A 12,373-nucleotide genomic window follows, 5' to 3' on the forward strand; every position below is an offset into this window, starting at 1 on the left:
TGCTTTAGATTAACTTTCCCATAATAATTGATTAAATATAATAATATCCCCATCTCCAGAGAGGCGAACTTGCCCATGCTAGGTTGCAGGGCTAATAAAGGTAAAGGGACCCCTGACCATTAGGTCCAGTCGTCACCGACTCTGGGGCTGAGGTGCTCATCTCACTTTATTGGCCGAGGGAGCCGGCGTACAGCTCCCGGGGCATGGGGCCAGCATGACTAAGCCGCTTCTGGCGAACCAGAGCAGCACACGGAAACGCCATTTACCTTCCTGCTGGAGTGGTACCTGTTTATCTACTTGCACTTTGACGTGCTTTCGAACTGCTAGGTGGGCAGGAGCAGGGACTGAGAAACGGGAGCTCACCCCATTGCGGGGATTCGAACTGCCGACCTTCTGATCGGCAAGTCCTAGGCTCTGTGGTTTAACCCACAGGGCTAATACTACTGCAGGGCTAATACTACTGCAGTAAAGGGCTACTAACAACTGTGCTGCCCCAAAGCACCTCATTTTGGAGTGAAGTACAGATGGCCAGGAAAGGACCTTTCAGGATGTTTGGACCCCTGAAATGGGACTGCTCTCCCTCAGGAAACTCTTGACACCTGGTGAATGACTTTTTATTTGCCTTTCTGGCACTACCTTTGTTTATTTTAACTGCTCAGTGCTGGTATATCTTGTTGTACACTATACTTCTCATCTTCTCCTATACATTAAAAGTAGTATCATGCCAATTTAAACAGTCGTGGTTTCCAGGAAACAATCTAGTTGGTTAAGGGTATTGAGACTTGTTAGGTACAGCAGCGAAGCAAGCCAATCAGGCGCCTGGGGCGGCGCGCGTGCCCTGCGCCCAAGGGCAGGGCCAGCCACCCGCGGGGCAGGGCAGCTGGGGCAGGATGCTTTGTGGGGCCTCCGAGGAGTCTGCCTGCCTCCTCCCACTCTGCTGCCCTACAGCTGAGGGGGAGGCAGCTGGCGGACCATTTGGGGCATTTTCTCAGGAGAGACGCATGGCTCGGGCACACTGCAGGCCCTGCGGTGAGTGCTGCCTGACATTTTGTCACACGCCCCCCCAGTGGTGACACCCGGGGCGCACCACCCCCCTTCCTCCACCCCTGCTAGATGACACCTATTCCCTTCACAGAGCCACAGTTCTCAGAGTTTTCTTTGGAAGAGAAAATTATTATTAAACCACATTGCAGATTATAGGTCTGAAGGTGTGAAGGACACTCAGAAGAGGAGATGGGTATGTCTCTGGGACTTCCTCCCTTCTTCCTTCTACACTGCCCTTGGCCGAAATGGAAAAGCGAGAAGCAGGTGTCACTCCTGCTGGGACTCCATATCAGGTCAGGAGTCCCAAGAACTCCTGCAGTGCCCAGGCCTCCCTGAGTCTTCCCCTGGCCTTTGCTTTGTGGCTGCTGCTGCTGGAAGAGAGTTTGACACACAGAGGAAAGAAAGCCAGATCTTGTCACAAGGCCAGGTATTTTTCATGCATTTATTCATACAAAAGGTATAATAACTTATGAATGTCAAACAGGCACAGGAGGACATGGGTGGGGGAAAGGGGGAGACGGGTGCCCACGATGGCCTGTGCCAGCCCAGGACTCAGCACGGTCTCTGCAGAAGGACAGGTTGGGAGGGCTGGCAGGTCTTTCTCAAGGGCATCTGGGAGGCTCCAGCAACACCACACCACTGCAGAGGCTGCCAGGAGCACCCAGTGCCAGCAGCACCTGCTGGAGTTCTTTGGCTGCCCTGGGCACAGGCAGGAGGGGGCCTGCAGGGGAGGAGTGTCTCTGTGGGGATCTACTTCCAGGCAAGTGTCATGGTTGTGCGGGGGCTTCAGAGGCTGTGGCACACAGAAGTGGTGTTGAGCCAGTGGACAGGGGCTGGCGAGGCACAGGCCCTGTGAGCCCAACTCCCTGCAGGAGGAGTGGAGGCAGGCAGGCAGGAGGGCAGGCGGGCAGGCAGGGACCCTCAGCTACTTGTCACATTCCAGGTCCTGGGATCCTTCGCCGCCTTCGTAGTGCCTCTCGCAGAATTGCTGAATGCGCCGACAGGCCTCCACCATCATCTCCTCGGGCACTGTGATCACCACACGGAAGAAGTTGGGGTACTCAAAGCACTGTCAGAAGAAGCAGAAGAGGACCATTGAGATGGCATCAGGGGCCAGGAGCCACCATGTGGATCCTTTACAAGGCTGACTCCCTAAGGAGTGGCGAGAGAGCCTCGAAGGACCATCTCTGGTGCCTTGGAAATCCTGCACACACCAGACTCTGACACCAAGACCGGGTAGGATAAATGTGAATGAGTTTGGGGTGGGCAGAATATTCCTGGCTGATCTCCCTGCCTTTCCCAATGGAACAGTCTGGGCAAGGGGACACTCTCTCCAAGCGAGATTTGGGAGAGCTGCTGCTAGTCGGTGTAGAGTCGACCAAGGGCAAGCAACGTGGTGACAGCACCTGTGGAGGATCTCTGCCTTGCTTGTTGTTCCACACAAGGAGTGCTGAGAAACCAGCTTGCCAGTTTCTCACAGACTTCTGGTCAGCCACTGTGAGAACAGGATGCAGGACCAGATGGGCAATTGGCCTGATCCAGCAGGCTTGTCTCAAGGAATGGTGCTGCCAGCAAGTGCAATGGCCATTCTCCAAGGCCCACGTAGCAGGAGGGAGCAAGTGGCTGGGGATCTGGGGAAGGGAGCCTCACGGCACCTCACAAGGTGCCATTGTTCAGCAGCCAGGGGTGTGGGCGCTGAGCCAGCTGGCACTGAGATTGTGAAATGCAAGCAATGTCCCCTCATGCCATGCATGGTGGGAGTGCCTTGTGAATCACAAGCATCTAGAAGAAAGACTAGCTAAAGGAGAGGAAAGGCAGGTGGGGGCCAGCTGAGCAGCAGAGGCCCAAGGAAAGTGGAGCCAAGCTGAGTACCTCTTCTCTGCCAAGTACAGCTCCCGGGGCTCCAGTAACTCCCAGGGCCTCCCATAACTCTCTTGCAAATAAAGATGCTCACCGTGGCCGGCAGACAGAAGACGGATTGCTCAGCAATGAGCCTCTCTGTGAACTCCACATCATTCTCAAACTCTGGAAAGTGTTCCATCTGAATGCCCACCTGCAGCAAGGAAGAGGAGGAAACACAGAGTTAGGGATGATCTGCCTGGCATTTGCCCATCTCAGGGTCAAAGCTCTGCAAGTGACAGGGAGCCACTCACCATGAGGTACATGGCCCCCGACGGCCGGACAGGCTGCAAGCCACAGACAGTGGAAAGGGCATCATAGCAGAGGTCAGCATTGGACTGCAAAGGGAAGGAGGAGGAGTCAGGTCACATTGCAGACACAAGCATCCCAGGGTCCCCACTGGGACCACCCAACACGTTCACCATGGATAAAGGCTTAAAAGGGCACATTGTTGATGAATGAAAACCTGCCCACCCAGGGATCTGATGGGACCACAAAAGTGACCTGCTTGCCAGCTGTGTCCACACTTGCACTGTGTTATTTTCCCAGTGCTCCTGGTGTGTGCATTCCAGAGTGCCCCCCCATCCCACAGCTGTCATTTCTTTCCATGCTCACTGCCATGAATATTGGGTCTTCCCAGTGCTGAAAAGAGCAAAGCTTTTGACACAGTGTTTGGCTCTGATGTGCTATGTGGTGGGGAATAGTTCAGAGTATATATTACTACACTGGATAAATATAAAATAGGGACGCCTAACATTCACAGGAGCATAGGAAACTGCCTTGTACCATTGGCCCATCCAGCTCAGTATTGCCTGCACTGACAGGCAGCAGCCCTGCAGGGTTTTAGAGAGAGAGTCTCACCAAGCTCTGCCTGGAGATGTAGAACCTCAGACTTTCTGCGTGCAAAGCAGATTGCTCTACCATTGAGCTTAGGTCCATCCTTCCGAACTAGCATATCAATGGAATCTCAAAAAGGAATCTATGCAGAGATTTCATTAATATGCACATTATTTTAACTGCAACAGTTTCACTGACCAATTCATGCCAAGCTGGATTATTAAATGAACCAATCAATTCCAAAGGGCAAAACAGGGAGGGGCTGTGGGTGCTGTGCTGAGCACCTCCTTGCCCCCTCCAGGCCAGTGCCGCTCCCCACGGTGAGAGGAGTCACATTGTCCACTCCCACCACCCAAGTGGTGTTTATGGGCTGGGGAGCATCCCTGTTGCCCTCCAAGGAGTTGGGAGAGATAAGCAAGAGGGGCTTTGTGAAGCTTGAGCACTCTGTTTTTAATAGCTCTTTTGGTCTAGTCCTGCTTTTACTTATGCGTGTGTTGTTCCTATTTCTTTTCTTCCTTTCCTTTCAAAGAGGAGGGATGTACCTTGAGAAAGCTGAGGGTGTTGTGGTAGAATTCCGGGGATGTCTGGCGAAGGATGCGGCTGAGAGCTCCCTGGACAACTGTGCAGGGGCCCAGGATCCTCTGGCTCAGCCTCAGGAGGCCATCTCTGATCTGAAAGATGCACAGGGGAGAGAGAGAGCTCAGTAGGGAGGGGCACTACCTGATCCCCAAGTTGATCTAAGAGAGTGAAATCGCCCAACCTGTTCCGCAGTCACACCAAGAGCCCTCTTGTGGCTCAGTGTGCCCCCAAACCAAAGGCAGAGCTGGGAAGGTGGGAAAGAGAGTCTGCATCCTACCATGGGTACAATGGAGGGAACCTGTGCAGAACTCGCACCAGTGTAGAGGGCACAGGAAGTGGGGGAGGGATCTCCTGGCCCTCTCAAGAAGCAGCTGCTACTCAAACCAACTTGTTCCTGTTCAGAGTCCATTTGCAGTAGGGGGCATCTTGGGCAGTCTTTCACTGACCAGACCCAGGAGGCAGGGGACACTGCCTCCTTGACATCCTAGCACAGACAGTGGGCCTTGGGGCACAAAGGCTACATGAATCAGGCTCAGAGCGTGGCTGTGAAGTGGTGAGGGTCATGAACTCTTTTCCTCCATCACACCAGCTCCTGGACCGGGTGCAGAAAGTCAGGGCAGCACCGAGTTCTGCTAACTTACCTCCTTCCCAAAGATCTCCCTGCGATCATGTATGAGAATCCAGCCCATTCTCCAGCCAGGCACCAGCCACCGCTTGGCGAGGCCTCCACATGAGAGGATAGGCACGTTGGTGCTGAGCTTTGCAAGGGACTCGTATTTGCAGTCTTCAAACACCTGGGGGGGGGGAGTGCAGAAGGAGGAATACCAGAGTAAGTAGTGATGGAAACACCTAATGGGTGTGTGAAGCAGGTAAGGGGGATGCTAGTGCAGCTGGCTGTGATTGGGGAGAAGACCAAGCCACCTCAGGCAGACCCACCACACTCCCTGCTTTCCCAGCCATGTGTCAGAAGGTGGGAGGGGGCTTCTCCTGGGAAGAAGGGTTCCAGCTGCTGTGCTTGGCCTTCCGAGGGACCAGGGGCGCTTCTGCCTCACTCACCATGTCAGCATAGATCTCATCGGCCAAGATGGGGACACACTGCCTGGAGGCAACTAAGAGAGACAGACAGAAAGAAATCTAGTCAGCCCCCGACTCTGTTTGCTTCTTTCTTCCCCAGAGCAAGGCCTGGGATAGAAACACACACACACGGTGGGGGATCCTCACCTGCCAGGATCTTCTGGAGGTGGCTTTTGCTGAAAACGGAGCCACAGGGGTTAGATGGGTTGTTCACAATCAAGCAAGCTGTCTTGTCATCCACCAGCGACTCCATTTGCTTCAGGTCAATTTCCCACGATTTCTCTGGCTGCAGGGAGAAGAAAAGGGAGGAAGAGGTGAGGAATGGCCCCACCTCAGGGCCTCAGCCTGGTACCCATGGACCAGGCTTCCTGCTGGGGTCAGGGTGGGCCGGAGGTCCTGGGCAGGTGAAAAGGGATGGCGGTTGGAGCAACTGTCAACTGGTCAGGATACTGACCTCCCTTTTCTCTTCCAAGAGCCCTGCAAAACCTCCCAGCCTGGGTTTGGGCCCAGTCCAAAGAAGGGGAGATGGAGAACAGGTCCCCAGGCCTTGAACCCGGGTCAACAGGCAGCCCTTCTTTACAGCTGAGCTCTGTGGAGAGGCAGGCAGAGCCCTGCAAGGGAGCTCCTGCATGTCTTCCTGCTTGTGCCATGCCTTTCTGCAGGCAGTGGGGAGGGTATGCTGCGCCACCTCCTGCCCCAGCTTACCAAGAGGTCGTAGAATTTGACCTCGATGCCCAGGGACTGAGCCAGGGTTTTGTAGAGGGAGAAACCAGGCCGTGGCACCAGGATGTTCTGCCCAGGGTTGGCCAACACAGCCAGGGCCAGCTCAATGGCCTGACTGCAGCCGCTTGTCAGGATCACGTCCTGCAAAGGAAGAGGGAGCAGAGCAGGTAGCCGTGAGCCTGGCGGGTAGCAACTACCAGGAAAGACTAGCCCAGAAGAAGCACAGAAGGGGAGGGAGGTGGGAGGGAAAGGTTTCTTCACTGGCTCTTTCTGGGAATTCCTGGCCAGGAGCCTGGAATGAAGTGGGGGTCCCTGCTGGCATACAGAAGGTCCCAGGTTAAATCCCCAATGGCATCAACTTAGTCTGGGAGAGACTCCCTGCCTGAAACCCATGAGAGATGATGTTGCCAGTCAGTGTGGACAATACCAAGCTAGGTGGACCAGTTGTCTGACTCAGTATAAAGCAGCTTCCTGGCTTCCTAATAAAGATTCCAGGCCCAGGATCCTTTCTGAGCAAGCTCCAGTTCCAGTACAGTGAGTTGCGGAGGTCCTGGCCAGGGTTTGCAAAAGCTAATTTTCGCAACATCCCCATCAAGCATCGAGGTCAGATGGCAATGCATGCAGCAGTCAGGGTCAGTTACCTGGGCTTCCAAGGGGGCTTCTGGACAGGTGTAGTAGCCTGCGACCACCTCCCGGCAAGACAAGTAACCTGTGCAGAGGATTCCCAGAAGAGTTGGCATGTTAGACTTTTACAGCAAAAGCAAAATAGGGGCTGCATACACTGAAAGCATCTCCCAGGACTTACCTACTGAGGGGGCATAGCCATTATACTGCCCAGAATCCAGGGCCTCCTTCATCGCTTGGATGACCTCATCATCTGTTGGGAGGTTCCCAAACACAGTTGGGTCCCCTGTGGGGAAACATGAGGGGAATCCATGTCAGTTGAGGGTGGGGCATTGGCAGGAGCCCCCACCTCATGGTCCCTCCATAGCCCACCTGCTTACCTATGGACAGAGAGATCAGGGGCTTCTGGTGGTTGGGCTCTACCTTCATGCTGTCCACAATGGCTCGGATGGGGTTGAAGGTCCTCTTGGACATTTCGGAAGCCCTGACGGCCCAGTGGGCCTTGCGGTTTTTCCCCTTGCCCAGAGAAGGGCCCTTCCCGCCATTGAGGCTGACGTGGACATCAAGGATGGAGGGCGGGGACGTCTTGCCATTCACGTGGATCAGGTAGGATTCCATCTCTGGAAAGGAAGTGTAAAGAGCAGGTGGGCCGGCATCCCTGATTACACAATCCTCTCTTCAAGGCTGCTGTCTGCTCAAGGCCACTGCCATGGCAGAATTGGGTGGAGACATGGGCGCAGCCAAGGGGCGACGGTGGGGGGACCTGCCCCCCCCCCCAGATCAAGTAAAACAATAGAAATACTTAACTGACCAATCATGTCAATTCTGCCCCTCCCCAACAAAAATCCTGGCTACACCCATGGGTGGAAGCACCAGTCCTGAGCAGGCAGCTCTTAGTTCAGGAGGAGCCAAGTCAGCTGCCACATCCCCCTAGCAGGACCCTGATCAAGCCTCACAGCAGGGAAGCCGGTAAAAGGGGGTGGAGATGTGCGAGGAGTGGGGCAAGAACTGCAGTTGGGCCAGAGGCCAACTTGGATGAGGGAAATGTGTTTTCCCTCTGTGCCCTTCTTCCCACAGTGGTAGGGACAGTATGTACTTGGCATATGAATGACAAGACACCACTGTGTGTGTGTGTGTGTTGGGCAGGCTTTGACCGAGTTCTCTTTCAAAACATACTTATCTAGTTGTGCCTAAGTGCTGGAGGTGGGAGGACACCCCCATTCTTCACTTTGGAGTTCATCTCCAGTATAAACTCACTGGGTGACCTCAGGGAAGCCATTCTCTCCTGACCTACCTTTCAGGGTTGCTGCTAGGATGAATGCGAGAGTATTGTTGAAGCACTGTTAGAACTCAAAAAGGGGTGTACAGTGGTACCTCGGGTTACATATGCTTCAGGTTACAGACTCCGCTAACCCAGGAATAGTGCTTCAGGTTAAGAACTTTGCTTCAAGATAAGAACAGAAATCAGGCTCCAGCGGCGTGGCGGCAGCAGGAGGCCCCATTAGCTAAAGTAGTGCTTCAGGTTAAGAACAGTTTTAGGTTAAGAACGGACCTCCGGAACGAATTAAGTACTTAACTTGAGGTACCACTGTATAAATGAATTTTGGTCTACTATGAAAAATATTGTAAAGTGTTTTAGGCTGCTGGTCTTTAAGCCATGATTACGGTATTTTTTTAAAAGTCAAATTGATTAATTATAGAAACGGATTTAAGAACAAAAGGGAATAATTTGTCAGGAATTTCAAATGCCATTTGAGAAGCCCAAACAGTGTCACCAGAACCTGAGTATCACCACCAAGGGATCTTATGGGCAAAATCCAAGTCAGCCACTGTTGTTGTAAAACACTGAGGGAAAACCCAGCAAACATTGGACCAGGAGAGAAAGAAGGGAAGGGGCCCTGCAATTGCCTTGGGAGGATTATGACTTGCATTGCCCCCTTCCCTCCCTCTGTCCCCCTGTCTCGCTCCAAAGAATCTGGCACAGCTGGAGAGAGCTGAGAAGGCAAAGCTGGTGGGATGTGGCAAAGGAAGCAGCAAGGTGAGTGAGAGGCAGCTCGTGGCTCCCTGGGCAAGAAGGGCACATGAGAGCCAGGGGCACAACTAAGAAGTCTGTGCCAGCTGCAAAAGCCCAAGGAACCTCTTCACACTGGCTGAAAAGTCATTTCCTCTCTGTACTCCCAGAATAAGACAATAATCATAATATGGCAGTAAATTTGTTTGCAGGTGTGGTGCCACCTGCCTCCCAAGATAAAACCAGCCTGCACCCTCCGCCCCGAGCCACCTCAAGTCCTGGCTCCTCTTGGAACAAACTACACAGACGTCAAAACCACTCTCCACAGACACCATAATTCCTCGGTTCCTTGTTCCAGAGCCTCTGCTGGCCCAAGAGGCCAGGCCAGCCCCTTTGCAATTGTCCACCTCCAGGTTCTCTGTTGTGTCTGCTCAGGTCACTCCTGGTCTCCGGAGGGTGTACATGCTGGGTCAGGGGTGTCCCAGGAAAAGCACCCGAGTTCTGCCTCAGCCACTTTGTTGCAGCCCTTCATGCGGTGCTTGTTCCCCGCAGAGGACTCCATCCCAGGGACCGTGGACACCAGCTCAGACCCCGTCAGGCTTACAAGTGGCACCTCAAAGAGCCTCTTACCTATGTGGCAGCAGCTGCAGCTTTGTGTGGTGGCAAAGGTGGGCGAACAAGGCACCTCTGATGAACCTGGCAGGCCGCTCTGCCTGCTCTGGAGCTGCTGAATGGGGAGATCAGAGCCTTCCCTGGGCCCTTTTATGTGGGATAGGCGGGCAGGAGCACAACAGGGCCCCACTGCAGATTCCCAGCCAAGAACTGGGTGTCAGCTTGGAGTCCTTTAATGATTGGCTGATAGGGAGGGCTGCACTCCCCCCCCCTCCCATCAGGACACACAGACACACCAACTCAGGAATAGTCTAGCTCCAAACATCTGGAGCAAACACTGCCTGAATGTTAACCCTTCGACTGCCATCCACACCCCCACAGCTCACTGATCCCGTTTGTGAAGTGCGAGCACAAAATTGGGGTAGAGCCCTCCCAGTCTGGCCTTGGCAGGTCAGGTGAGTATGCCACCCCTCCAGTACCAGGGGCAGCCAGATTGCAACCCTCATTGCTGGAGAATATTGGGCCTGCAGAGGCTGGGTGCCCACAGTGGAGAGGGGTGTGTTAATTTCCTCAGTGCCTCAGTGGTCCAAGGCTTAGCCTGGCAGTCTTGGCCTGATGCAATCAGCTGCATTCATCCCATCATCTCCAGCTCCACGTTGCAAAGCACTAATGAGTCCCAAATGTTCCCCCCCACCCACATCCACGCACGCAAGCAAGCGAAGAGGAGGTGTCCCGATAGCAACAACAGTCCTACCGCCCTCCTCCAACCACAGGCAGCCGGCCCCACCACACCCCCAGCAGCTGAAGATCAAAGGGTACCTGCCTGGCGAGGACCCCATTAATCTCCAGCAAAGAGGCAGATCTCATTGCTGGAGGAGTGGTGGAGAGCTAACTTAAGCAGCTAATGGATGTGTATCTACCTCGGGCCTAGAGGGAGAGAAAGAAATTGGTAGCTTCTGAACAGCCTGGCTCAGAAGGCACCCATGAGCAAACAATGCCCACCAGTCAGTATAGCTGGTCAAGGTATAGTCACTGGCATTGCAAGGCACCCATAATTACAGGCTTTGCCTTCTCTAGCTGGCACCAATAGTGTTTCTGTGCCAAGGAGCCCCCCTCCCAGCTTTGCAAGTGGCACAAGGTCTCTTCCACAGCCACAACAACACTGAGGACAGAGAACAGGATGACTGGCAGTGCCAGGTCAACACCTGTCCCTCAAGGCCAATTCTTGGGCCCCATCAGGCTCACCCTCAAGCGTCAGGCTCTGTGACTCCTTTCCCCATTGCCTGCCCTGAAGCGTTGCAGGTGCCAAGATCTGCCCAGTTCTGCAGGCTGTAGCTGCAGCAGAGTGAGGCTGGCCTTGAGACATTTCTCCCCCACCATAATGTGCCTGGCAAGGCACCCTCCCTCCCTCCCTCCCAGTTGATGCAAGCAATGACTCTGCATGTCACCTTGCAAGGTTCAGTCGACAGGAGCCCTTTGGTTCAACTTTGCATCAACTGATAGCCTGAGTTACGTAAGGCTGGCAGTCTGCAGGCGGGAGGGAGGACTGCTAAACATTTGGGACCTCACAGGTGCTGCCCAAGAAGCCTCCAGAAAGTGCTCCCCTCAGAAAGGCTGGGCGACAGGCATGCTATGGGGGCAACACCACCTGAAACCTCGTTTGTGGGGAGGAATCCCTGGACAGAGCACAGAGAATGGTGAGGGATCTATTTAGCACCGTGGGAGAAAGATTCCCCGCAATGCACACAGAATGCATCAGCAGCTCTTCCAGTAACCCATCCCAGATGCTCCCCTTTCCTTCGGCCCCAGAAGTGCAAAGCCAGCAGCAGACTCTCTGGCACCTTCCTACCCAGGCTCTATCCTCCATCCAGTCTCCTCCATCCTCGGAGTTTTTTTTTATGCACAGCACAGCCGGCAGCATCCACAAACTCTCCCCTTCCCCTTCTGCCAACCAGGAAGGCACCTACAGCTTGGCAGGGGCCCTGGTGATGCTGCTGCAGGAAGCAGAAGTTGGGCAAGTGGGTGTGGCTCGTGCTGCCTCTCTGCTCTTGAAGGGGCAAATGGGCTGCAGTCTAAGGGGTTCTTTGCAAGGCCTACCTTGGGGAATTCCCCCCTCCCCATCAGGCTTTCAGCCACCACAGCATCCTCTGGCTGTTTCGTTCACTTTCTGGGGGTTTGCCTCCATCACCTCCTTCCTCCCCAAACATGAGGACTGGCTCTAGGGAGGTTCCTGCTTGCAGACCCAACAGCAGCCTCTCCAGCCTTTTGTTTATCAAGATGCCACTTCATAGACTAGGGCGGGGGGTGGTGGTCCCCCATTCCTCTCTCCCCTTTGCAGTGCTTGGGTTTCACTCTCTTTTAGCTGGATTTAACTCCCTCCTCTACCTGCCGTCAAGCTGCACCAGTAAGAGACCTTATTTCTATCCAGCACCAAAGATCTGCACAGGGCCCCCCATGGAGGACAATGAACTCCGTGCCTTGATGGGTGGGGAAGGTTACCATGACTTGTGTTATGAGACTCTCCGCAGCAAGCCGTTGTGCAATGGGAAGGGAGGGGAAAGGAAGGCAGCAGGAACCACTTTCTCCCATTTGTGGAGAGCTTTCACCCCCCTCCCGCCCCCCCTCCTTTGAAGCCAAGTCAATATTGGCTAATTTCATCACCAATGTTTGGTTAGTGACTTCACATTCTCATCCTCTTGCATGGCCTGTTGTGTAGCGGCCTCTGCCCTCTTCACCTCCATGGCCTTGGAGCAGCCAGGTGCCAAGCAAACAACAGGAAGGCTCTCGGATGACTTCAAGGGGCGTCTTTTCACATATGTCACCCACTTTTTCAGGTGTCATTCTTACGCAATTGCCAGGAACAGGGCAGGCACCAACCACCTCAGGTTCCCAGCCACTCCTCCGGCTCCACATAGCATAGCAAAAACAATTGTATTCCACATAGTCAGGGATAAAATTGCACAGCCGGTT

The 12,373-nt window shown here is 54.1% G+C and overlaps 1 protein-coding gene across 1 annotated transcript; it reads right to left on the reverse strand.

The window, feature by feature from the left end:
- Positions 1 to 1,472: 1,472 nt before the first annotated feature.
- TAT (tyrosine aminotransferase) lies at positions 1,473 to 9,576 on the reverse strand. The gene is made up of 12 exons (XM_079989165.1): positions 9,422 to 9,576; positions 7,161 to 7,400; positions 6,962 to 7,066; positions 6,798 to 6,865; positions 6,139 to 6,297; positions 5,581 to 5,719; positions 5,416 to 5,468; positions 5,001 to 5,153; positions 4,323 to 4,451; positions 3,198 to 3,281; positions 2,999 to 3,097; positions 1,473 to 2,113 (listed from the first exon to the last, which is right to left on the reverse strand). Exons 2-12 carry the CDS (start codon positions 7,396 to 7,398, stop codon positions 1,970 to 1,972), a joined length of 1,371 nt encoding a protein of 456 aa, XP_079845291.1. The 5' UTR covers positions 7,399 to 7,400; positions 9,422 to 9,576; the 3' UTR covers positions 1,473 to 1,969.
- Between the last annotated feature and the right edge of the window lie 2,797 nt (positions 9,577 to 12,373).

This window comes from Podarcis cretensis (genome assembly GCF_951804945.1).
Source record: "Podarcis cretensis genome assembly, chromosome: 8".
Lineage (NCBI taxonomy): Eukaryota > Metazoa > Chordata > Lepidosauria > Squamata > Lacertidae > Podarcis > Podarcis cretensis.

Bases quoted from the DNA above. Each gene is read 5' to 3' on its own strand.
- TAT (XM_079989165.1), bottom strand. From the start codon at position 7,398: ATGGAATCCTACCTGATCCACGTGAATGGCAAGACGTCCCCGCCCTCC. The intron at 7,067-7,160 runs GTAAGCAGGTGG...GTTTCCCCACAG, and splicing joins CCTGATCTCTCTGTCCATAG to GGGACCCAACTGTGTTTGGG. The intron at 3,098-3,197 runs GTGAGTGGCTCC...TCCTTGCTGCAG, and splicing joins CGGGGGCCATGTACCTCATG to GTGGGCATTCAGATGGAACA.